Raw genomic sequence first — 26,631 nt, 5'->3', positions numbered from 1 at the left:
CGTGACTAGTGTTTAACTACATGGATACATATTTATAAGTGATGTATGGGCATGCTTGAACATAATAATATCAAAATTATAATTGGGCTAATACTTCTTACAAAACTTATATCGATGATTTTTGTGTTCTTAGTGTCTATGGAAAGGAGGTGTAGATGTGATTTGGGACAAGACAAGTTTCATTATAATTATTTAATATATTTGACTCAATACAAGCTTGGAAAAGATAAAAAATCGCTAATCGTGTGGGAGCTTTTGGGGTTTTACCAAGACCTACCCAACCTGCAAAAGGGATCAAAATGCACTTTTGTATCCACAAGTCACACATCCATAACTCAGTCACATCACATGGCCCCTCCTGGGCCCACTCAAACAGTCAATAATCACAATTTGAAAAGTTATAATTTAGTCCTACAATTATACCTTTTACAAAAACTACCCAAATGAGCTCTAAAAATTTTAAAACTTTACCCTGCGATCCTTAGCAATATTATAGAGTTAACGCAAAAGGAATTATATTTTTCTAACCTACTACGAATATTTTATAGACTTTTAATCGAAATCAGGCACTAGATAATTAAGAAAAATGAGGGTTCGGGTTTATCTATGTCAATTCCGACCCTGGAGACGTGTCCGAGACGTCTAAAAATAGTGGGATAGTCTATATTCTCAGCTCGATTTTGAAACTTTCCTGGTAGTCTGTCTGCAATGGCCCGAAATTGCAGACCCAAGCAACCGCCAAATTTCCGCGAATTGAATGTACTTACGTGAAGCCCATAACACGGGGTTAGTATATAATTTTTACGAAATTTTCTAAACTCATTTAATACTCAGAAAAATAATGCAAAGTCTCGCAGGACCCACCGAAAAATGGTATCAGAAAAATTTGAAATGGGTATTGCCGCGAAACTCTCGACGAGTGGAGCACTCTGGTACTCTCAGATTTTTGGTGGGGCTTACGGTTTTCGAGAAATCTAGCCCGAAAGTCAAAAATGGGCTAAAACTTCTCGGACAAAAATTGGACAAATCGCTCGATGGATTTTTGTGTTCTTAGTGTCTATGGAAAGTTTTCGAGGTGTAGATGTGATTTGGGACAAGACCAGGTCCGATTGGTGATTAGATCAGCCGGATTTTGACCGGGAAGGTGAAAAGTCGCGCGGCGTGTGGGGGAGCTTTTGGGGCGGTTTTTCCGGCAGCTTGGAGCATCGGCCAGCAACGAGGAGGGGTGCTAGAGGTGTGCCGGCGAGCTGGGGAGGCTAGGGCGGTGGTGAGGTGGCAAGAGGGGAGAGAAAATGAGAGAGAAAGGGAGGCTATGGGGGGCGCGCGGAAGAGGAAGGAGAAAAAGAAAATGGACCGATCTGATTCGATCGGTCCTATCCGATCTGATTTGATTCGACCGGTTTGATTCAAAATATCCGAAATTGAATTTTTACTCTGCTCTATGACAAAAAACGAGGAACAAAAATTTCGAAAAAATTTCAGAAAACTCAAAAAAATTCTTAGAGTCTAAATATATTTTTAGTTTTGCCACGTGGTCTTTAAATAAAATTTTAAAAATTTTATATTTTTAAAAAATCAAACCCGATTTGAAAAATTAGAAAAATTTCAAATAATTTTTCAAAATTTAAACAAAATAAAATATTAATATCCACCAATAAAATAATTAATTTAAAAATTAGGGGTGTTACAATAATGTTAAAAATTTTAGGTTACAAAATTTATGTATATCACTATATTCTTGCGCTGATAATTTATTTACAGTATATTTTAAATTTTTAACAGCATATAAAACATATTATTAAAAACATATATTTATTGGAGTGATATAAATTTGTTTAATTTTAACAAAATCTTTTAATTTTATTAATTTATTCTAAACCTTTTATACTATTTTTAATTTTAATAATAAATTTAATTAAAATAATTAAATTAATTAATCAAAAAAATAATTAAAATTTTTTCATTTGCTATCAATTTCAGTCAATCCTTTTAATTTTATTAATTTTTTAACAATTTAAATATTTTCATAGTTTTAGCAAACTTTGGACTTGTAGAAAAATATTTAATAATTAATAAATATATCTAATATTAATGTTATCTTAACTTTTAAAACTTTTGACTAAAACTGAAAAAATTTACAAAGTTTTGTAATTTTTTAGTCATTTGACTTATGTTTTGATATATTTATTTTTATTTTAATAAAATCTTAATTATTTTTTAATTTAAAAAGAATAACTCAAATTCTATTAAAAATTATTTTTATAATTTAATTCAATAAATAATTTTATATGGCTTGACTCATATTCATGAAAAACTTTTTTCTAAATAACTTAAAAAATAATAATAATAATAATAATAAAACACAAAATGTCTTGTTCTTAAGCCCCTGGCAACTCCACCCCCCTGCCCTATCATCCAATGTTCATGCATGATTCTAGCAGCCACAGCTAGTCAATTATATATCAGTCGGCCAATCCGGACGCCTCTTATTGTTGTCCAATCACTCCCTCCAATTAATGAGAAATTATGGAATACCGATCCTTAACACAATCTACGTGGAATGACAAGTTTGTAGACACACGTGTCTCACGAAATAATTACGTATTTTAAAAAAAATGTAATCATTTATATAAAATTAATTATTAATTTATCATTTTGTATTAAATACTGATATGAAATTATAGTGACCAATACAATTCTATCGAGATTGACTATAAAAAATTTTACATATTAATAAATATTCAAGAAAAGCAATTTAATTAAAAATATTTATTTTTTTTAATATTGAAATTTTTTAAAAATAAAGGAACTATTGAAATTTTATTTTATTTTTTAACATTTTATATTATAAAATAGACGCACTATTAATCCAACAATACAGTTGAAGTTTTATAAATGCATAGAAGCAAACTCCACGTTCTTGCCACCAATTGAAATTGTAATTCTCTAGCTAACTCTTAGCAAGGCAAAGAGACACAAGGGCGTGGAATCCACTAAATTTTAAGACGACAAATTGAATAATTATCCATATATATATATATATATATATATATATATATATATATATACATATCATGATCATGATCGAGCTTGCTAGCTAGTTACTATTACATTACATGTGAAAACCAATATAACCAGAGAAAGAAGATTAGATTAGATTAGATGACTATATATATTTCATGCATCTTGAACAAATTTTTTTGATTGATTGTTTGCATGTGGATAAGATCATAGAGTCAAATGATAACTGATCAAATCTGAATTGGCATCCACTAGCTGGGGTTAAGAAAATTCTAGCTCATTCTACTCCATTTTTCAACATGAAAATGATGATATGTACATATACTTGACATTCAAATAGTTGTGTATATATATGGTCAATCTTTCTCTTGTTTATCTATACATATTATTATTGATTAATATTTTTTATTTGATTAAAAACAGACCATTCACTTTAAAAATATTCTCAAATTTTATGTTTGTTTCTTTGCTTTGTTGATCTTTTACATCACTTAATTGTCATCATTAAGTCCTACAGTATATGAATTTTTTTTTTTTTTTTTATGTAAAGACTAGTTGATGCATAAAGTTATGGAAAAAAAAACTGAGAATGTATGGACCTTGCCAAATAGAGCCTAAAAAAAGTATCAACCAATGAATTAAAGACACTTATACATGTATGTTTCTTGAAAAGGATAAAATAGTTTCCTAAAATCACATGTCAACAAGGCCCATTTGAGCATGGTAATTTGAGCATGGAAACAAATCTAACTTATTTTATATTCAATTGCCTCATTTGGGTATGTTTTGTCATGTAGTTGAAGCTCTAGTATGGAAAGGGGGAAGTCATAATTTTTTTTTAATGGACAATGTTATATATAAAATTAATTTAAAAATTAAAAATAACTATATTTTTTTATACATTTTAAGAGATTAATATTACACATTCATAAAATACCATAACAAAATTTAATTAAATCAGAATTTTTTTTTTGAGTGTCAATATTATAAAAATTTATTAAATGTATAATAAATAAATAAATAAATAATTTTAATATTTTACATCATCGATTAAATAATATAAATCATTTTTGGGGGCCAATAGTTAAAATAGAATAATTTTTTTCTAAGTATAAATATATGTACACAAGTGTAGGGGCCATGGCCATCCTCTTCCCGTCCCTCCACACCTGTATGGACACAAGGAAGAGAACAAAAACCGAAAAACTTGACTACATATAGTGAACCTAATGAACATCTTATTTGTTCTTCTACTCTAATAGGGTCAGAAAACGAGAAGAATACGAATAATAATATGGAGGTGACTCATTAAAGCAGAATCCAATTAATGAAAACACTAGACAAGCCTGCAAAATCCCACATCTACACTTGGTGTAATTCCATTATAGGTAATTCCATTATAGTTATCTGTCTTATGTTCATCACTAATTTAGAACTCATGTCAACTTGTCTCTCTCTCTCTCTATATCTTTCTATATATGAGTGAGTATCTATAAAAAGGCTATTGTATTAATTGTTGCTGCACTCAGAGTTCCACTTCGCTTCTTATTAGACCTATATAAAAAGAAGTATTGAATGGCTACCTCGTTAAAACCAAGTATTTTTTTAGTGTTCACAGTCGTGATTACATTGATGCTTGTAGCAAGTTCAGAAGCTCGTCTTTCTCATCGTAAAATTTTATTGATGCCCAGAAAGATCGCTGGTGGTCATATTTTACGTGAAATCGGTTATGATGGGTCGAGACTTGAATATAACGGGAGGAGGTTTACGCAAGGGGCAGACACTCAGAGAGTCTCACCTGGAGGACCAGATCCACAACATCATTAAGTATGCTTAATTACCATACATATTGGCTAATTGTATGTGTTTTGTTTGCTAACTAGGGGCATATGTATACCGTCATAATAGCTGCCTTAATGTTAGCTTAAACCGTCATGTTTAAGTTAATATTCTTGCAGCTAACAAGTTACATATGAATTAAAATAATAAAAGAGGATAGTGCGTTGTGAGGATTCCAGATGTGAGAGAGTGTGAAAGTTCCAATGTTTCTTGTCGGAATGTATGTTTAGTCTCTCTATACACCCATTTTCAAAATCAAGAATAATAAAGGACGACTTCATTCTATATGAAGACACTGCATAAGAATATATGTTCTTGTATATGGTATTTTGCAATATATCTTGCCATAAGAATAATCGAATGCCCCAGTTGTTTAGAAATTTTAAGTTTCCTTATTCTGTTCTTTTTTTTTTTTCTTTAATATGAGAAATATTGTTTGTAATACCTTATCTAGTGACATCAGAATGGATATATGTTTGCTGAATTGAGAAATTGTGGAATATCACTTCCTGAAACCAATTACTCTTTACCGTTTTAGCTTTGATTGACATTTATGACCAATCCCCATAAAGGGATATCTTTTTTTTTTTAATGTTTCGAAGTAGGTGAATAAGAATGGTTGGAGTTGATGAGATTTTAGTAAAAAAATAGATGGAAATGTATTAAAAAAAAGGAAAAATAAAAATGGCTATACCTAAGTATGGCCATTTGTTGACCAAAGAAAGCAATCTTATCCCATTGAAAGGAAGAGTTTGCTGCTGGAAATGAGTGGGAGCCGAGAGAAAACGTGAGCTGTTGGTCTATGCAGAGAGAGTTATGTGAGCAGAGGGTGATCAGTTGATAGAAAATTAAGAAGAAAAAGAACTGTGCATTTGTATTTCTTTTGTTTCTACATTTTCAATCTCTGTTTTGTTTGTTAATGTTTAAAGCTTTTGTTTTGTCAATCTTATTGTTGAAGCCTAAATCCAACTCTTCCTCTCTCTCTCTCTCTCTCTCTCTTTCTGCAGAATTACGCTGCTGCACATTCTGCGTTCTGCAGAATTTATGTACTTATTTTATGTAATTTTCTGTTTTCAGCTCATTCTCTCCTCTGATTTTCTAACAAGAACAACACAAAAGCGGTTGGGCTACTAATTTAGTGGTCAAATACCTATCTTATAAATGGTCATGAGTTCAAACCCCTTCAAAAATTTTCAAAATACTGAAAAAGAATTTTTGGAAACAAGACAAAAAGTTTGCAATCTTATTGAAATAGTTCTATGTAACTAACTGATCTAACACTTCAAGCCAAGCACCAGCAAAAATATTTTGATACTTAAGGTTCACAAATTTAGTTTGGAAAGAAACAATGATTAACAGAAAAATTTAGATCACATTTAACAATCTGTTGGAAGAGGATACTGACAATATCTAGTGTTCTTCATACAGAGGAAGAATCTCTCATAGGCAGATGCCATCTTAGTGGCAGTAAACATAGAAAGAGCATACTCTTTGCAAGCTAAGCCTTTCTGGTTCAATAATTTTGGCCCATCTTTTATAACCAACTCCAAGGCCTCAACAAATGACTTCACGTTAGGTGAAAATGTGTAGCCAAATTCTTCATTCACCACCACTGTCCCAACTATGCTTGGATAATTTGGGGTCAAAACTGGCTTCCCACAATGCATTGCTTCAATTAATGTAAGATCAAGTCCTTGAGGTCTCAATGTTGGGTTGACAAACACATCAATTGCATTATAGAACTCTGAAAGCTGTGATGACTCCAATGCACCTAAAACTTTAACACTAGAGCCTAATTCAGCATACCTTCTCCTCCAGGGACCTGACCCTGCCACCACCAGGCATAAACCAGGGTGGCGTTTTCTGATCAGGGAAAATGCCTCATGTAGCAGTGGATGTCCCTTGTCCCTAACCAGCCTCCCTGCAACTCCCATCACAAGGCTTGCATTTTCAGGGATACCGTATCGTCTTCTAAACCTTATTCCTGCTTCTGGGTTGTGCACAAATTTTGTGCTGTCTACCCCATTTAGTATGACATGGACATTTCTCTGAGGCAGCTGATAGATGTCTATTAATACCTCGCCTGCGCTATTGCTGATGCATATATGCTGTTTGTAACTCGAGAAGAATTTAATCTCGTCGATAAGCCTTGGCATTGCTTCTTGAAGCTCTGTCGTAGGGCTTGGAAGAACCCCATTTGGATTTGAAAATAGCTCTTCAAATAACTTGGAGTGCATAATTTCATACCAAATTCCATGCCAAGTTACAGCTACATGAGGCAGCATTTTTGCTCTCCAATAAGGCAATGAAACACTCTCTGTATGCACATAATCAAATGCTACATCAGTCCCTATCTTGTTGAATATCTCAAATGCTAGAGAGCAGTTAACAGAACCATGATCATTTGCAGCAAAATACACATGAAGGTTGCCTTCATGGATATCAGAATGAGGTCTCCTATCTGATGGCACAGTGAACACATGGATTTCATGACCCCTGGCAGCTAGAGCATGATATAGAGTAGAAGCATGGCGTTCCATGCCCCCAGGGGCTGCACCAATCGGCCATGTCTTGGAGAAAACTGCAAGTTTTAGCTTCTCAAAAGTCGGTCCGAAACAAAGTTTGTTCCATGGAAAATTAGCATCTCTGAGGTCTCCACTAAAAGAGGTTTGCTCAGAAGGAAACAGTAAAGGTTCCTGTACATGCATAAGTGGAGAAATGAAGAGAAAAGCCGAGGTAAGGAGAAGGGCTAGAGTTAGAATTGTTGAATATCTAATAGAAATAGTGGTTTTGTGAGGTTGTTGTTTCATGCCCATTATTGCTAACTAGCTAGTCTCAAAGGATGAAGATGATCAATTCAAGTCCTGCTTCTTTTCAATAGCTTTTGGTTAAATTAATTTATTGTCAAGGATTAAATGCTTTCCACCATAGACGCCGGATCTCCTCGAGCTTATGCAAATATGTGAGGCTGCAGCACATGGCCTTTCTTGAAATTTCGTCAACTCCTTTGCCACTTCCAATGTGTGCTTCAAGGATGCTTAATTACATTATAAGAAAAACTAGCATTACATTATATATATATATAAAGAAAATAAATACACTACTAATTCTAGATCACGATAAATAAGATTTGAAGCTCTTTTGACTTTTGAAATTAACAATATATTAAAATAATAAATTCATCAATTTATAATAATTCCTAAAATTTGGTGTGTTGTGCCTGTGTAATAATTTAAACAAATAATATGGAAAAAGGTTACATTGTTAATTTTTTTTATTTAACTTGTGTTTTATATTGATTTATTTCTCAAGTCAAACATTCCAACCACATGCTATACATCAATTTCCAAATAAATTTAAATTAAATTAGAATTTTTTTTGTCTTTATTATTATTATTTTTTATCTTTTAAACTCATTTGTGAATTTTGTTTTGATTTGTACATTAATATGAGTAATTATATATATGTGTGTGAAATTAATCCAGTTAGAGTTTACTTAATTATTTGTTTTGTTATATTTGATTAATGCTCCATTTAACACTAGCAATTCATGAGATTTTTTATTTTTAATGCAAAATATATTTTTATAAATATTTCAAATATAAAAAACATTAATTTTTTTAAAGTTAAACTTATGGAATTATAAATAATCTATCTATATATAAAGTAAGCAGGTTTTCTCCTGGTGCTACCATATAAAAGACTTCAAAATTATCACATTTATGTCAAGTAACAATTTTAAATTGAATTAAAGCAGACAAATTTTCCCTAGTACTACATAGGATTCCAAAACTATTTTATTTATGTCAAGTGATATTTTTTAATCAAATTTATTAATTTTAAAATTTTCTAAATAGTTATAACATATAATTATTATAAAATTTAATTTTCTAAATACAATTATTAATTAATTTGATCTTTCAAATTTAAATAGTGAAAAAATATTAATTACTAAATATAACTATAATTCATTATCATATTTTCTAATTTTTAATTTAGAAATGTCACTACAGTAAAATCAAGAACTATATTTACTTTGAAAGAAAATAAAAACCGTTTAGTGAAATATTTTTAAATACATTATTATTATTATTATTATTATTATTATTATTATTATTATTATTATTATTATTATTATTATTATTATTATTATTATCGTCATTAAAAAAAAATACTTATAGCCATTAACATCATTGATTTGAGAATAACTGTCAACTTATTTACCTAAAATTATGGCTAAGGTTTCAGAGTTTTAATAGTTAGCAATGTTAAAATTCTTTCCGTTAAAGAATAATAATTTTTTTAATTAACAATGGTTTAATGGTCGAATTAATTTTGATATGAATTTTCTCTTTTCGTTAAAGAATAATGTTTTTTTTAATTAACAACGGTTTAATGGCCTAATTAATTTTGTTATAAATTTTCTCTATCTTTACTTATAAATAGTTAATGTCTTCTCCCATTTGACACACATCAAATCTTTTTTTTGCCAAGTATTTCTCTTGATCTAATTACTCTTAAACATTCTTTTGATTTGTTCTTTTATTTTTATTGCTTTTTTCAAAAATAATTAGTTTCAATTAATAAATTTTATTTCTATATTTTTGTTGATTTTTATTTTCCTGTGATGTTAAAAATAGTTCTTTGAATCTTAGAAAATAGTGACTTGTACTAGAGTTATTATTAAAACAATGTCACTATGCCTCAAACTGATATTTTATTTTTCACCATTTTATTACTATTATTTTTTAGCATTATTTAATTCTTTTTAGTCGCTACTAATTTCTTCATTTCTTTTTCTATTTGTAATCGAAGTCATGATGCTTTTTCTCCTTGATTTATAATTCAATAAATCACTAATTAATATTCATTAAATAATAATTTAAAAATATGCGTTCATAAAGAGGTATATGTAATAATTAAGAATTTTAATGTAATAATCAAGAATTTTTGAAATATATATGTAATTAAGAAAAATATAAATTTATTTTATATGAAATATTTTTTTAATAAATTTATAAGAAATTAAATAAAAAAATTCAAAAATATTAATAAAAAAATTTATATATTTGACTGATAAAAATTATTTGTTTTCTTGTTCTTTTATGTAAATTTAAATATAATTATATTAAAATAATTTTACATAAATAATTATAAATAATTATAAGATAAAAGATAAAATTTTATTAGGATTCATTAAAAAGTAATTCGTATAAATAAAATATGTAAAAATTTTATTAGGATTCATTCAAAAAGTAATTCGTATAAATAAAATATATTTTTATTTTTGTAAATAGCATAAATTATGAAGGTATTTTTATAAAATTTTATTTTAAATTATATTATAATAAAAATTTAATTAAGTAGAATTTAAATAAAATTAGAACTAAAAATTTTAGATTTATATAAACTCTATATAAATCTAAAATTATATAGACAATTAAATTTTAAGTATTAAAAATTTTAAATTTATATAAATTTTAAAATTAAATTAAATAATAAAAATAGTATAAATGATGAAAGACAATTTTAGTAAAATAAATATTCCCCCCTTCACACACACATATACATATGACCATTTATAACGCGGGTATTTCACTAGTTGGATTAATAACAAAAGAAAATTTAATTTTTGTTATTATTTTAAAATTTAATTATAATATTATTTAATTGACTAAAATTAAATAAAAATTAATATTTTTTATAATTGATATATCATTTATAAATATGAAAGTTGATATACAATTTGAAATAATTACTAAATAAAACAATTTTATTGATACGATTAGAAGATATTAGAAAAGGTAACTGGAGAAGAATCTGATCTCGTCGATAAGCCTTGGCATTGCTTCTTGAAGCTCTGTCGTAGAGCCTGGAAGAACCCCATTTGGATTTGAAAATAGCTCTTCAAATAACTTGGAGTGCATAATTTCATACCAAATTCCATGCCAAGTTACAGCTACATGAGGCAGCATTTTTGCTTTCCAATAAGGTAATGAAACACTCCCTGTATGTACATAATCAAATGCTACATCAGTGCCTATCTTGTTGAATATCTCAAATGCTAGAGAGCAGCTAAAAGAACCATGATCATTTGCAGCAAAATACACATGAAGGTTGCCTTCATGGACATCAGAATGAGGTCTCCTATCTGATGGCACAGTGAACACATGGATTTCATGACCCCTGGCAGCTAGAGCATGATATAGAGTAGAAGCATGTCGTTCCATGCCCCCAGGGGCTGCACCAATCGGCCATGTCTTGGAGAAAACTGCAAGTTTTAGCTTCTTAAAAGTCGGTCCGAAACAAAGTTTGTTCCATGGAAATTTAGCATCTCTGAGGTCTCCACTAAATGAGGTTTGCTCAGAAGGAAACAATAAAGGTTCCTGTACATGCATAAGTGGAGAAATGAAGAGAAAAGCCGAGGTAAGGAGAAGGGCTAGAGTAAGAATTGTTGAATATCTAATAGAAATAGTGGTTTTGTGAGATTGTTGTTTCATGCCCATTATTGCTAACTAGCTAGTCTCAAAGGATGAAGATGATCAATTCAAGTCCTGCTTATTTTCAATAGCTTTTGGTTAAATTAATTTATTGTTAGGGTTTAAATGCTTTCCACCATAGACGCCTGATCTCCTCGAGCTTATGCAAATATGTGAGGCTGCAGCACATGGCCCTTCTTGAAATTTCGTCGACTCCTTTGCCACTTCCAATGTGTGCTTCAAGAATGCTTAATTACGTTATAAGAAAAACTAGCATTACATTATATATATATATATATATATATATATATATATATATATATATATATATATATATATATAGATCACGATAAATAAGATTTGAAGCTCTTTTGACTTTTGAAATTAACAATATATTAAAATAATAAATTCATCAATTTATAATAATTCCTAAAATTTGGTGTGTTGTGCTTGTGTAATAATTTAAACAAATAATATGGAAAATGGTTATTTTGTTAATTTTTTTTATTTAATTTGCGTTTTATATTGATTTATTTCTCAAGTCAAACATTCCAACCACATGCTGTACATCAATTTCTAAATAAATTTAAATTAAATTAGAAATTTTTTTTTAATCTTTTAAACTCATTTGTGAATTTTGTTTTGATTTGTACATTGATATGAGAAATTATATATATGCGTGAAATTAATCCAGTTAGAGTTTACTTAATTGTTTGTTTTGTTATATTTGACTAATTCATGAGATTTTTTATTTTTAATACAAAATATATTTTTATAAATGTTTCAAAAATAATAAACATTAATTTTTTTAAAGTTAAACTTATGGAATTATAAATAATCTATCTATATATAAAGTAAGCAAGTTTTCTCCTTATACTGCCACATAGAAGATTTCAAAACTATTATATTTATGTCAACTGTTAATTTTAAATTAAATTAAAATAGATAGGCTTTTTCCTGATACTGCCACATAGGATTTCAAACTATTATATTTATATCAAGTGATAATTTTTAATTAAATTTATTAATTTTTTTAATATTTTCTAAATAGTTGTAATATATAATAATTATTGTAGAATTTAATTCTTTAAATACAATCCTTAATTAATTTTATCTTCTAAATTTAAATAATGAAGAAATATTAATTATTAAATATAACTATAATCCATTATCATATTTTTCAATTTTTAATTTAGAAACGTCAATATAGTAAAATTAAGACCTATGTGTACTTTGAAGGAAAATAAAAATCATTTAGTGAAATATTTTTAAATATATTATTATTATTATTATTATTAAAAATACTTATGGCCATTAAAAACTGTCAACTTATTTATCTAAAATTATTGCTAAGGTTTTAGAGTTTTAATATTTACGAACGTTAAAATTCTTTCAATTAAAAAATAATTTTTTATTAATTAACAATAGTTTAATGGCCTAATTAATTTTGATATGAATTTTCTCTATATCTCTGCTTATAAATAGTTAATGTTTTCTATCATTTGACATATATCAAATCTTTTTTTTCGTATCAAATATTTTCCTTTGATCTAATTACTCTTAAATCTTCTTTTGGTTTATTCTATTATTTTTATTATTTCTTTTAAGAGTTATTAGTTTTTATTCATAAATTTTATTTAGATATTTCTCTTGTTTCTTATTTGCTTGTAATATTAAAAATAGTTCGTTGGTTTATGCCAGAGTTATTATTAAAAGAATGTCATCATGCATCAAACTGATATTTATTTTTCACCATTTTATTACTATTATTTTTTAGCATTATTTAATTCTTCATTTTAATACTATAACTTTAATTGTTTCTAGTCATTTTTATTTCTAACTAAATTTTTGATGTAATCATATTTGTAATTTATTTTTAAAATTCTACTTTTATATAAAAATATAGTTGAGAGATAATTTATGCATAAAAATATAGATATTTAATTAAAATTTAAAAATAATTCTATTGAAAATTAATGATAATAAAATATAGATAATCAAAATAGTAATTATAATTGCATTCGATATATAATTATAATGAAATAAAATATTCAAAAGTATAAGAAATATTAAATAAGAAATTTATAAAATAAAATTAATAATTGAATAAATATTAATTAAAAATATTTAAATAAATAAATTTTGATAATGATAGTTAATAACTTTTGAAAGAAATAATAAAAAAATAGTATAAATCGAAAAAAGATTTAAGATTATTTAGGTGAAATGAAAATACTTGATGAAAAAAAAGTACCTTATATGTATTAAATGTCTCATATGATATATTATATAAAAATAAATAAATGAAAACCATTTAAATGAAAAATTAATTTATAATTAAATATTATTTAATTAAAAAACGGTAACAAACATTTAAATTTAATTTTTATAATGACAAAATATTTCCTATTTATTTAACCGTTTCAATTAAATCATTATAAGTTGGCCATAATGATAATAATAATAAGTATTAATTAATTTTAAGAAAGTGAAATAAAAAGAATATTAAATTATTAACATAAAAAATAATACATACTAATTATAAATAAGTCAATATCTATATTTTATTTTTTATAATTTTTTATGTAAATTGTACTTTTTATTTCTCAAATTTTTTAATAAATATTTTATAATAAAAATAATAGAAAATATAATAATGTAATAAAAATATTTATTAAAGATATAAAATAATTTAAAATTGATTAAATTATATGATAATTGATTATGAGATAACAAATTAATGGTCAATTTTCTTTAAACTAATGGTCATCAATATTATTATTATTATTATTATTATTATTATTATTATTATTATTATTATTGAGGGTAACACGTAACAAATAATATTTTTACATAAATAAATTATAAAAAAATAATAAAAATAATTTTTAAATATTACATTTAATCATTAAAGTTCTTAATTTTTTAAAAATTAAAATTTAAAGAAAATAATAATTTAAATCATAAATATTAAGGTAGTATTATAAATAATAATAATAATAATAATTAAAAGAGAAATAGAAAAAAATTAAATAATAATCGGTATTTATAAAATAATAAAAATAATTTTTAAATATTATATTTAATTACGAAATGTCTTAATTTTTAAAAATTAAATTTTAAAGAAAATAATAATTTAAATCATAAATATTAAAGTAGTATGATAAATAATAATGATAATTAAAATAGAAATAAAAAATTAAATAATAATTAGTATAAAGGAGAATATTTATAATTGATTATGAGATCACAAATTAATAATTAATTTTTTAAAAATTAATAGTCATCTGAAAGAAATAATAAAAAAATAGTATAAATCGAAAAAAGATTTAAGAGTATTTAGGTGAAATGAAAATACTTGATGAAAAAAAAGTACCTTATATGTATTAAATGTCTCATATGATATATTATATAAAAATAAATAAATGAAAACCATTTAAATGAAAAATTAATTTATAATTAAATATTATTTAATTAAAAAACGGTAACAAACATTTAAATTTAATTTTTATAATGACAAAATATTTTTTATTTATTTAACCGTTTCAATTAAATCATTATAAGTTGGTCATAATGATAATAATAATAAGTATTAATTAATTTTAAGAAAGTGAAATAAAAAGAATATTAAATTATTAACATAAAAAATAATACATACTAATTATAAATAAGTCAATATCTATATTTTATTTTTTATAATTTTTTATGTAAATTGTACTTTTTATTTCTCAAATTTTTTAATAAATATTTTATAATAAAAATAATAGAAAATGTAATAATGTAATAAAAATATTTATTAAAGATATAAAATAATTTAAAATTGATTAAATTATATGATAATTGATTATGAGATAACAAATTAATGGTCAATTTTCTTTAAACTAATGGTCATCAATATTATTATTATTATTATTATTATTATTGAGGGTAACACGTAACAAATAATATTTTTACATAAATAAATTATAAAAAAATAATAAAAATAATTTTTAAATATTACATTTAATCATTAAAGTTCTTAATTTTTTAAAAATTAAAATTTAAAGAAAATAATAATTTAAATCATAAATATTAAGGTAGTATTATAAATAATAATAATAATAATAATTAAAAGAGAAATAGAAAAAAATTAAATAATAATCGGTATTTATAAAATAATAAAAATAATTTTTAAATATTATATTTAATTACGAAATGTCTTAATTTTTAAAAATTAAATTTTAAAGAAAATAATAATTTAAATCATAAATATTAAAATAATATGATAAATAATAATGATAATTAAAATAGAAATAAAAAATTAAATAATAATTAGTATAAAGGAGAATATTTATAATTGATTATGAGATCACAAATTAATAATTAATTTTTTAAAAATTAATATTCATCAATGACCTTTCCTTATTATTATTATTATTATTATTATTATTATTATTATTATTATTATTATTATTATTAAGGGTAACATGTGATAAATAATATTTTTATATAAATAAATTTATAAAAAATAATATAAATAATTTTTAAATATTATCTTTAATCATAAAAGTTTTTAATTTTTTAAAAATCAAATTTTGAAGAAGATAATAATTTAAATTATAAATATTAAGATACTATTGTAAATAATAATGATAATTAAAAAAGAAATAAAAAAATTAAATAATAATTAATATTTATAAAATAATATAAATAATTTTTAAATATTATATTTAATTATAAAATGTCTTATTTTTTAAAAATTAAATTTTAAAAGAAATAAACATTTAAATTATAAATGTTTAGGTAGTATTGTAAATAATAATGATAATTAAAAGAAAAATTAAAAAAAATTAAATAATAATTAATATAAATGAAAGTATTTGTGAAATGTGATACCTGATAAACTTTTCATAAGAAGTGTCACGTGTCATTTTCTTAGAAATATCTATTATATATATATATATATATATATTAAGAAAAATATATATTTATTTTATATGAAATAGTTTTTTTAATGAACTTATAAGAAATTAAATAAAAAAATTTTAAAAATATTAATAAAAAAAATTCATATGTTTAATTCACAAAAATTAATGTTTTTCCTTGTTCTTTTATGGAAATTCAAATATAATTATATTAAAATAATTTTACATAAATAATTATAAAATAAAAAATAAAATTTTATTAGGATTCATTAAAAAATTAATTCGTATAAATAAAATATATTTCTATTTTTGTAAATAACATAAATTATGAAGGTATTTTTATAAAATTTTATTTTAAATTATATTATAATAAAAATTTAATTAAGTAGAATTTAAATAAACGTAGAACTATAAATTTTAGATTTACATAAACTCTAAAATTATATAGATAATTAAATTTTAAGTATTAAAAATTTTAAATGTATGTAAACTCTAAAATTAAATTAAACAATAAAAATATTATAAATAGTAAAAAATATTTTGAGTAAAATAAATATTTATCTCTTCACACACATATATACATATTACTATGCATAATATGAGTATTCCACTAGTTGGATTAATAACAAAAGAAAATTTAATTTTTGTTATTGTTTTATAATTTAATTATAATATTATTTAATTGACTAAAATTAAATAAAAATAAATATTTTTTATAATTGATATATCATTTATAAATATGAAAGTTGATATACAATTTGAAATAATTACTAAATAAAACAATTTTATTGATACGATTAGAAGAAATTAGAAAATGCAACGTCGTTTAACTATGTTATATAATTTAATAAACTTTAGTATATGTTTTTTTTTTTCATAATTGATATGGGTTATTATTTTTTTTTTAGGAATTATATGGAAATTGAGTTGAATTGTAAAAAATATATATATGCAGCTGATATTAATTAATTTGAAATTGAGAAAACTTGTAGGTCCCATCTAACTTGCTCGCTGTGTCATCCTTCGCTTCCGGAGCGCGTGTGGTCACCGTCTTTTTGTTGAGGTTGAGCCCTTCCCTGAAACTCCACTCTCGCATTCTCTGTTTTCTCTACTGGAAAAAAAATAAATTAAAAAAAAAAACTAAAAACTCAAAATCTACCTTTCACGCATCAAAAGGCAAAACCACTATATGTTTCTCCCTTTCATAAACCCCTTTCCAAACCCTAGACGTTGCAGCAATCAGGATTTATTTTTTAAGCCCAATTGCTTCTTTATACCTTTAATTTTAAAAAAAAAAAATTGAGGAAAATTTGAAGAAATCCATTATTTGAAGCCTTCTGTTTGGAAATTAGGGTTTCCCCCTTTTTTTTTAATTGATGAATGGCTACAGGGCCAATTGCTGCAGTCGGTGGCGATTCTCGAGGGAAACAGAGATGGGTGGAGCATAGCAAGAGCAAAAAGAAAATTTATGCCCAAAAAACCCAAAACAAATCTCTAAATTCCACCTATATCCCTCAGCCGCAACACTCGTATCAAGCCCTTTCTCCTGACGACGACGACGACGACGACGACAACTCCTCGCCGCTGCAGCAGAAGCGCTTAGACACCATGGAGTCCGACGATTCGTCGAGTCACAATCGCTTACAACCGGTCCCACACAACTCCAGAAGTGGGACCTGCAATTCGCTACCCGGGTATGTGCAATTTGATGATAAGGTGAGAATTAGCTTGTATAGTGGATCAAAATCGGTCATTAGAGAGCTGAAGAGAAAGCTAGTGAGTGAACTTGATCAAGTTAGGAGCTGGAAAAAGAAACTTGAAGCTAAAGAAATTCAGTTTAACGATAATGGAATGATGGATACCAACGGAGTTGGTACTCTTGCTAGGGTTAATTCTGAGGTGAGTTATGTGGGACCTACCAATCCACGGCCGTTGCAGGGTTTAGCTGTGTCCGTGGATGATAACTGTAATCATTATGATTACGGTAGTGTTGGTGAGAATGTGAATAAAGAGAAGAAAACCCCAAAGGTGAATCAGAATCATAAGAATCTGGATTCTGTGAGGAGGGGAAAGATTTTGAATTCAGAGAATGAGAAGAAGTTGAAGCTAGGTAATGGAGGGAAAAAGGGCAGTGGGGGAAAAGTAATGAAGTTGGGTTCAGGGATGGATAAACATAGTAGAGAGATGTTAAAGAAGTGTGGAGACTTGTTGGAAAAGTTGATGAAGCATCAGTATGGATGGGTGTTTAATGAACCTGTGGATGTGAAGAAATTGATGTTGCATGATTATTATAAGATCATCAAACATCCCATGGATTTGGGGACAGTTAAGAGTAGACTGAAGAAGAATCTGTATGAATCGCCTAAGGAGTTTGCAGAGGATGTGAGGCTGACATTTAATAATGCCATGACATATAATGAGAAAGGGCAGGATGTCCATATTATGGCAGACGTAATGTTGAAGTTGTTTGAGGAAAAGTGGGCGGCTCTTAAGGGTGAGTTCAACTTTAATGACAGGTTTGATATGGGGTATGATGCAAGTATTCCCACACCCACTTCAAAGAGAGCTCCCGCTTCTGCCCCTACTTCTGCTCCTCCACAGAAAATGCCCTTGGAGACAGGGACATTGGATAGGTCAGAGTCTATTACAAAGCCAATGGATTCCAACTTGAAGGCGACAAATATTGCTGCACATGAAGGAAGGATGCCTATATCAAAGAAGCCTAAAGCAAAGAATGATCAAAAGAGAGAAATGACTTTTGAAGAGAAGCAGAGACTGAGTACAGACCTACTGAGTTTGCCTTCGGAAAAATTGGATAGTGTTGTCCAGATTATCAAAAAAAGGAACCCTGGGCTTTGCCAACAAGAAGATGAGATTGAGGTGGACATTGATAGTTTTGATACTGAAACACTATGGGAACTTGATACAATTGTTACCGATTACAAGAAGAGTTTGAACCAAAACAAGAGAAAATCTGAACCTGTTTTTCAAGCAAGAGAAGAAGCTGGGCACAACTTCCATGAGACTGTAAGACCATGAATTGTTATTTAGCTCAATCTGTACTTCAATTTCCTACAAGGAAGTCTTAATGGTTATCACATTATTCATTTCATTATCCATGCAGACTTGTACATCAACTGCGGCAGAGGCACCAAAAGAATCAGTAGCAGGTAAGTTATTAAAATCTTTACCATTTCTGTTGCCTTTATTCGGGTTATCTTGTTGGACAATATGGTATTCTAATTGTTATGCACTGGATTTAAAAATCCATTTGGCAGTTGAAGAGATTGTCACTACATCTCCTGATCAAGTAGAAAAACAAGGTGATAATGGATCAAGTAGTTCAAGCAGTTCTGGCGGTGACTCTGGATCCTCTTCAAGCGGTAAATGAGACATTTATCATTGTCTTCTACAAGTGTGGTTACATCTAGAAGATTTTCAGGCAATCATATTTCCAATTATTAAAACAAATAGATTTGTTAATATAATTTCATACTTTATATGCAGATTCTGACAGTGATAGTTCCTCAGGATATGGATCAGATGTGCGCCAATGACATAAGAGTTGGTAGATTTAGTTAAAGTAGGACGCATTATTCTTGGTTATTGAATTTTAACTTCCCTTGTTTCCCCTTGACCGTAGATAATAGTCATTCAAGCTGTAGAATATCAGTTTACCCCCTAAAGTTAATGGCTAAGCTGCTCACTGTTGAATTGCTTTCAAAACATATGGGTGGTTGTAAGGTAATGGCAACACCAACATGCTATGTGATTATGTGATATATATATCTGTTACGTTGGCTGTATGATAGTTTAATAAAGCAAAGTACATGCTGAATCTAGTCTAGTGAGCATTTTGATTTGTATGTGCTTCTGTTTGTGGAAAAATATCTCAATGATACATTTTGGACAGAAGCCACTTCATTTGTCAAACAGAAGTAAAAGGCCTTGTCCAATACTTAAAAACTATGATGCACAGAAATGGGAGGGGGAGCGTTTCTGGAACAACGTTTCTTTGCCGGAAACATGAGGACATGACGAGGAAACGTCTCTGGACCGTTTCCGCAATTCCATGAAATCAGAAACGCATTTCCTTCGCCGGACAAGCGTTTCTAAAAAAAAAAAAAAAAAAAAAAAACCCTAAAGTCAAAACGTAAAAAGGATGTGCAATTTTGGGTTAGGTTAAAACAACCAAATTGCACCGCAAGGAAGAAAGAAGAAGAAGAAGAAGAAGAAGAGGAGGAGTCTTATGGGTGATCAAAGCCTTTTCTGTCACATTTTCATTGTTTGTGTCTTTCAATATGTTGTCATAAACGTTTTACTATGACCTCAGTTCCCATAATTTGATGGGTGTTTCCTTTCTATTTATCAAAGTTCCCTGTTAAGTAAATTGTAGGGTGTCTGATCTCAAATCATTGACAGCAAAATGCGGCAAAGTTTATATTCAGCATTTCTTATTTCTTCTTTTAACTGTGCCATGGACTCTTTAGATACAAGGATGTAATCACCAGATCGGCAAATACGTTTAATGACTTGATTAAACAAACAGTAGCCTTTTTTATCCATTTTTTAATTGGGTTTCAGTTGGTTTTTTTTATTGCTACTTTATGGTCTCATGTCACTATAAATGGATGCCTTTTAATTATAATTCCAGTAACACCTTGGCATGTGGTTATGCTCATTGCTGCTGCATCACAATTATGAAATGATACTTCTGTGACTATTTCTATTGAAACGTTACAATTAGAGTTTGTATCTCTTGCCCTAGAGAAATCAGATACATTAATTAATGTTAATCACCCTTAGAATCCTGGAAAATTTTTAGCAAAATATATAGTTTTTAAATTGAAGGTATGCACGTGGAGTTTGGCGACCTTTACTAGGTGTGCGATCCGTGGCTTAGGTGAATATAGTTGGTCCCTGGTGTTTCTATCCGATATCCACATGCCTCAAATCCCTCTCCAACCTGTGTTTTGGGTCCTTTCTTGTTCTCTCCCCCCTTTTTTGGGGAGCTTGGCCCTTGATTGCTGGAATTTTATTTTTTAACGATACCAAGAATCATTAGGTCTACATTATTGTTGGTTTTGCATTTGAGTAAGTATAGGAGTTTGTTATCTAGGTGTAAAACCGTAAACTTGTGATCAATTCTTAGTGTGGGTTGATTGTTCATCTTAAGTTACAACAACTAAACCTAAATCCCAATTCTGCATATGAATCAAATCAATTACGCATCAATATTACTTCTCTCTACATAATTTTACATTTTCTCGTTTTCTTTCTCTCTTTCCATCATTAATTTATCTACAGTTTTTCTCTCATTGAAATAAAGCGTTTCTCAACTGCCGAAGCCATCAAATCTAGAGGAAGTTGTCAAAAGGGAGTAAAAGAATTGTTCACATTAGAAGTTGAAGATAAATTTTAGGAAAAACTCATTTTTGAGCCCTAGAGCTCTCGAGTTTATCTATTGAATCCAAAAATGGGTTTTGCCTAATTTTTAAACCGACATTTTAGATTGCACTGGTTTTTGAGCTTGTGGAAGTGCTTTTTGATGATTGGATGTGAAATTATTGATTGAATGCATGCGGTGGAAGGGAAAAGGGCAGTGCACAAAATTGCTCAAGGAGATTAAGCTGCATAGGTGTCACATCTGAAAGTTTTAGTTGAAGATGATTTCGCTGTGGTATACCTGTTTCCTACAACTCGCATCATTAGCATTTAGCACTGACAAGAAAGTTGCAAAACTGTTCATTCTGGATTTGTACATGCATTGAGCGGATAATGAGCTCTCTTAACAAAAAATTCTTCTGCATGGCTCCTGCCTAGTCACCAAGCGGTGCTACCCGACACCTGAAGGCTTACAATTGGTTAGTCTCACCCACATATTTCGGCTTTCAATACTGAACTCCAACTAGGTGAATTGCAGCTGCAGGTACCCTTGCTTCTACTTCAACGAGAAATTGTTTAAAGAAGCACCCACACAACTACCCTCAAGGATAGCTAAGAAAGCAAGATGCAAATGACCAGCTTCGCGTCTTTTCCCAGCATAAAGAAATTAAAAGTTAAACCTTTATCTTTTCATCAACGAGAGAGAGAGAGAGAGAGAGAGAGAGAGAGGTGCTTAGGACCAACCGATTCTAAACCTGTATCACATAATTCAGGCAGGAACATCAATCAATTTCCCTAGAATTTTTATAAATTTGATTTAAGTTACTATTAAAACTCTCCTGTTACATTCCAGAGGGTATTATTATTAACAAGTTTGATTTACGCAAAACCTGCTCTACTTTCAATGGAAAAGCCAGTGTTACTGGCAAACAATAAGTACAACACTGCCAAAAATTTCAAAATTTGAGTTAATAATGGAAGGAACACATGACCGCCATCCAAAAAGCATTGATTTAATTAATTGTTGGCAAACTTGATTCCCTTCTCAATAGATGCTAGGAGCTCAGGCTTCAGCTTTTCTAAGCCTTCCTTTTCGTAGTCAGAGAGAGGGCCCAACCCAATAATTTCCTCCACACCATTCTTTCCAAGCCTCACCTGCAATTACAAATGGAATGGATACGCTTAGACTTGCTTAACTGCTCACACCATTCTTTCCAAGTAATCCAAGGGAACTAATGAGCATTCCTAAGATACATGTGAGACTCCCATTGATGATTCTAATAAACTGTCGTAATTTTACTGACGGAAAAAAAATGCTGTTAGAACTTTAAAGCAAAAATATTCCAGCAGCAGTGACGCACTTGAAAGCAAAGATAACACTAGGAAAAAGAAAACCACACATAAAAAGGGAAAAAGAGCATCAGAAAAAGGGGGGAAGGGTGATGTTTGCTAACCACACAAACTCATCAACTTTTTATGTGCTGTCTACTCTTATGGGCAAGTCAATTCACCTTTGACGCAAAGAAAGGAAGCTCAGTAACACTCGATTGCACAAATGAACATTCCACCACATCTGGAACCCCATTGAGTCCTTTCAAGCAAGCATCCGCAAAAATGGCTCCTGCATAGCTGAAAAAGAACAATCAAACCAGTTAATACCTAGAAATTTGTTGTCCTTCCACTAAAGCAGGTGCAAGGACATGAATGGACATAACTGGGAAAGTAGAGAGGAAACAGCAACACAGTCCAAAGTAAATAATGAAAGTTTACTGCTTAGTGAACTGATTTATGGTGCAGTCAACAAGAGGTGGAACACACACAAAACCATGCCATGAAAGCATTCAACTCTTAAGTAGGATCATTGAAAAGATATGCTTCCAAACAGGAAAGCGGTAACACAAGCCCAAAACAAGTAAATGCACCAAGCACGTGTTCAGAAGATTCAAACAAATAAAAAAAAATCAATTAGATTTTCCATTTGGACAACTGGAAAAAACATGTACATTGAAAACACAATCACTGCACTTAAAAAATACAAAATACAACATGTAATTTCATTTACATGTTAGATTACAAAGACAATCTGAAAAAACTGAAACTCTAGATCCAATCACTTTACCAATTAATAGCTTAATCCAACAACTGAAAAACTGGAGCTCACATGAGCTTAATCTCATCTAAATTCTCCAATTTCATGTCTTGACCATGGTTTCATTAACACATAAATTCAATCAATCCAAAACTATTTCTGGCATGACTATAATTACACATTCAGGAACTCAACAATTCACTTATCTTAATTTCTTTTGGTAAAACTTAAAAATATGACACAAGATTTTACCACAAGTAGCTAAAGTATACCCTTGTTAAACAAGCCACAGCATCAAAAACTAGTTGAAATACAAACTTACGCCATTGACAAAGTTGCAGAGCCTTTTCCAGCCTTTGCTTCAACAACTTCAGTCCCTCCATCTTGAGTTCTCTTTGTAAGAGCTTGAATCTCTTCATCTGCCAGATTGGCTTTTGGTGTCGCCTACAGGGAGAGAGAGAGAGAGAGAGAGAGAGAGAGCACACACACACACACACACACACACACACACACAAACAAACAAACAAACAAACAAACAAACACGTAATATGTTATAGCTGAACAGCATTAGCATATACTAAAAACAATTACACCTAAGACTACAAGAGGAGTGCAAGAGATAGGGGACAAGCAAGTACTTGTGAAAATAATGGGAGAATGGTTATGCCTGCATGGCCGCCAACAACTGGCACATTAACCTCTGCAAACCAACGAAGAAAACCAAAGTCAATGCAAGAAATAGAGGTGTAAATGAGCCAAGTCGCTCATGACCAATTTGAAGCCTATTTATATTTAAATGTGTTGGGCTCTGGCTCGTTTATATTTAAATTAGACGAGCTTGAGCACGAGCTCAACTCATTTATATCATAGACAAATTTAAAGCAATCCGAGATTGTGTTTAATATTTTTTAAATGAGCTGAGCTCCAACTTTAATATTAAAGCTCGAGTCGAGCCCAAGCTAAGCTTAAACAAAATGCTAAGAGCCGAGCATGAGATATTCAAAGTATGTCAACATAAAAATTTTGTCTACTGAAGCTCTCATTTTCTTGAACCAAAATGTTTAGCTTTCTTGGAAAAACAATGTGTAGATATAACAATAACAATAGCTTCTAACATATGGTGGTTAAGCTAACCTGCAACTGGCACTTCGGCCTTCCCAGCATAGAAAGTCTTGGCCCTTACTACATCAAGGGTGGTTACACCGAACAATCTTTTCTCATCATATGTTCCTGCCTTCTTGAAAACCTCAGATGCAATAGGTACTGTTGAATTCACAGGGTTGCTAATCATATTTACGAGTGCCTGATCCCATAAATCCAATTCCCAAATTTTGTAAGCTATAAGCCATCAAATCCAACAAAAGAAAAATAAATCAAATCACTGAAATAGCAAAGCATGCTTCATATAAGTAAAACGGAGGTAGAAACTCACATTGGGGCAGTACTTGGCAATTGCTTCACAGAGACCCTTGACAATTCCAGCATTGATGTTGAAGAGATCATCACGGGTCATTCCAGGTTTTCTTGGGACACCAGCTGGAATGATCACAACATCTGATCCTTCCAAGGCTTTCCCTAGTTCCTCTTCTCCCACGTACCCTTTAACCTTAAGCAAACAGGCAAAAAAAGTAACTGGAATTTACATAGGGACAGAAAACACAAGTAAAATAATTAAAAGTGAATCACCAGTTAGAAGAGTAAGGTAGGTGAATCAGCAAAATTACCAGGGTAAGCTATAAAGCTACATAAACAATGTTTAAAACAATAAAAAATGAAACAACTGTAGCAAGCAATGGAAAATTTAAAAAAAAAAAAAAAGAACAAAAAACTTTTAGCAAGCAGTGGACAAAAATTAGAACAAAAATTATCAACACCTGCAAGTGAATCAACATAATTGCTAAATTCAGCTTTAAAGGGATCTACATAATGTTAAAAACTATAGAAATGAAGCAACATTAGCAATCAGCGAACCAGAATAAGAACTAAACTTATCAAAAACCTTCGGGACCCAGTCGGAGCCAAATGAAGCAAAATAATAATAATAATAACCTTAACAAGTAAAGATTCATAAACCCTACAAAAGAGCACCAAAATAAATAAAAAAAAAAAAGAAGGAAAGGCAAAGAAAAATAACAATAGTAATGTAATAATGGATATACACCTCAGATCTAGTGTTGATGTGGCTAACATCGGCGGCGACTCCAGGGGTGTTAGCAATATCATAGAGAGCAAGACTAGAGACAAGAGGATTGAGCTTCATGAGTAGGGCAAGTGGCTGACCGATACCGCCAGCAGCGCCGAGAACGGCGACTTTCCGGTCGGGAACGGCTTCCGAGCCGTAGCCACGGCGGAGGAGATGGGAACAAGACGCGGAGTTATTTAGGGTTTTGATAGCTCTGAACAGTGAGCTCCTCATTTTGATATTTCAGCCGACGAAGAGGGAAATGAGGAGAAATTATGAGTTCAGAGGCGCATGTAATGCGTGTGTGAGCTTCGAGGAGCGAGTCGGGAATTTATAGATTGGATGTGAGGTGCTGCCTTCTGGGTGAATTAACCGAACCGGTCTGTCAATCGGTTTTATCCATTAGTTTACTGATTATCGGTTTGATTCGCAAAATTAGTTGCATAAAATATAAAATTTAGGTAAGAAACTATTTACTGCCGATTAATTTATAACTATTAATGGATTTCTTTTATTTAAAATCAAATTAATTATTCCCTGGCATTTTATTAGTGAATTATTTAGTCCTCAATTTATTTATTTTTTATTAATTAACAATTAAATAAAAATTTATCATTAAAAAGGAGTCTGAAATTTTAAAAATATTAATGAATAAATTTTTTCCAGGAAAAATTACTTATAAAATATTTTTGAAAAATATTTTTTTCTAAATTTTTAAAATTAAAAAATAAT

At 28.9% G+C, this 26,631-nt stretch overlaps 4 protein-coding genes across 4 annotated transcripts; 1 reads left to right on the top strand and 3 right to left on the bottom strand.

Annotated features, from left to right (window-relative positions):
* Nucleotides 1–6,212: 6,212 nt before the first annotated feature.
* On the bottom strand, nucleotides 6,213–7,683 carry LOC110644176 (uncharacterized). Its single transcript, XM_021796843.2, has one exon. It carries the CDS (start codon nucleotides 7,674–7,676, stop codon nucleotides 6,237–6,239), a length of 1,440 nt encoding a protein of 479 aa, XP_021652535.2. The 5' UTR covers nucleotides 7,677–7,683; the 3' UTR covers nucleotides 6,213–6,236.
* Nucleotides 7,684–10,655: 2,972 nt separating this feature from the next.
* On the bottom strand, nucleotides 10,656–11,366 carry LOC110644172 (uncharacterized). The gene has a single exon (XM_021796836.2). It carries the CDS (start codon nucleotides 11,364–11,366, stop codon nucleotides 10,656–10,658), a length of 711 nt encoding a protein of 236 aa, XP_021652528.2.
* Nucleotides 11,367–17,315: 5,949 nt separating this feature from the next.
* Nucleotides 17,316–20,085, top strand: LOC110670370 (transcription factor GTE3, chloroplastic). Its single transcript, XM_021832401.2, has 4 exons — nucleotides 17,316–19,270; nucleotides 19,368–19,413; nucleotides 19,522–19,626; nucleotides 19,751–20,085. The coding sequence occupies exons 1-4, from the start codon at nucleotides 17,624–17,626 to the stop codon at nucleotides 19,798–19,800; spliced, it is 1,848 nt and encodes a 615-aa protein (XP_021688093.2). The 5' UTR covers nucleotides 17,316–17,623; the 3' UTR covers nucleotides 19,801–20,085.
* Nucleotides 20,086–22,410: 2,325 nt separating this feature from the next.
* LOC110670369 (malate dehydrogenase, mitochondrial) lies at nucleotides 22,411–26,219 on the bottom strand. Its single transcript, XM_021832400.2, has 7 exons — nucleotides 25,879–26,219; nucleotides 25,150–25,323; nucleotides 24,852–25,020; nucleotides 24,356–24,417; nucleotides 24,040–24,161; nucleotides 23,140–23,257; nucleotides 22,411–22,783 (listed from the first exon to the last, which is right to left on the bottom strand). The coding sequence occupies exons 1-7, from the start codon at nucleotides 26,131–26,133 to the stop codon at nucleotides 22,646–22,648; spliced, it is 1,038 nt and encodes a 345-aa protein (XP_021688092.2). The 5' UTR covers nucleotides 26,134–26,219; the 3' UTR covers nucleotides 22,411–22,645.
* Nucleotides 26,220–26,631: the final 412 nt, after the last annotated feature.

Source organism: Hevea brasiliensis, chromosome 15, assembly GCF_030052815.1.
Source record: "Hevea brasiliensis isolate MT/VB/25A 57/8 chromosome 15, ASM3005281v1, whole genome shotgun sequence".
NCBI lineage: Eukaryota > Viridiplantae > Streptophyta > Magnoliopsida > Malpighiales > Euphorbiaceae > Hevea > Hevea brasiliensis.
The sequence above is the reverse complement of the archived record's forward strand: the minus strand, read 5'-3'. Positions and strand labels throughout refer to the sequence as shown.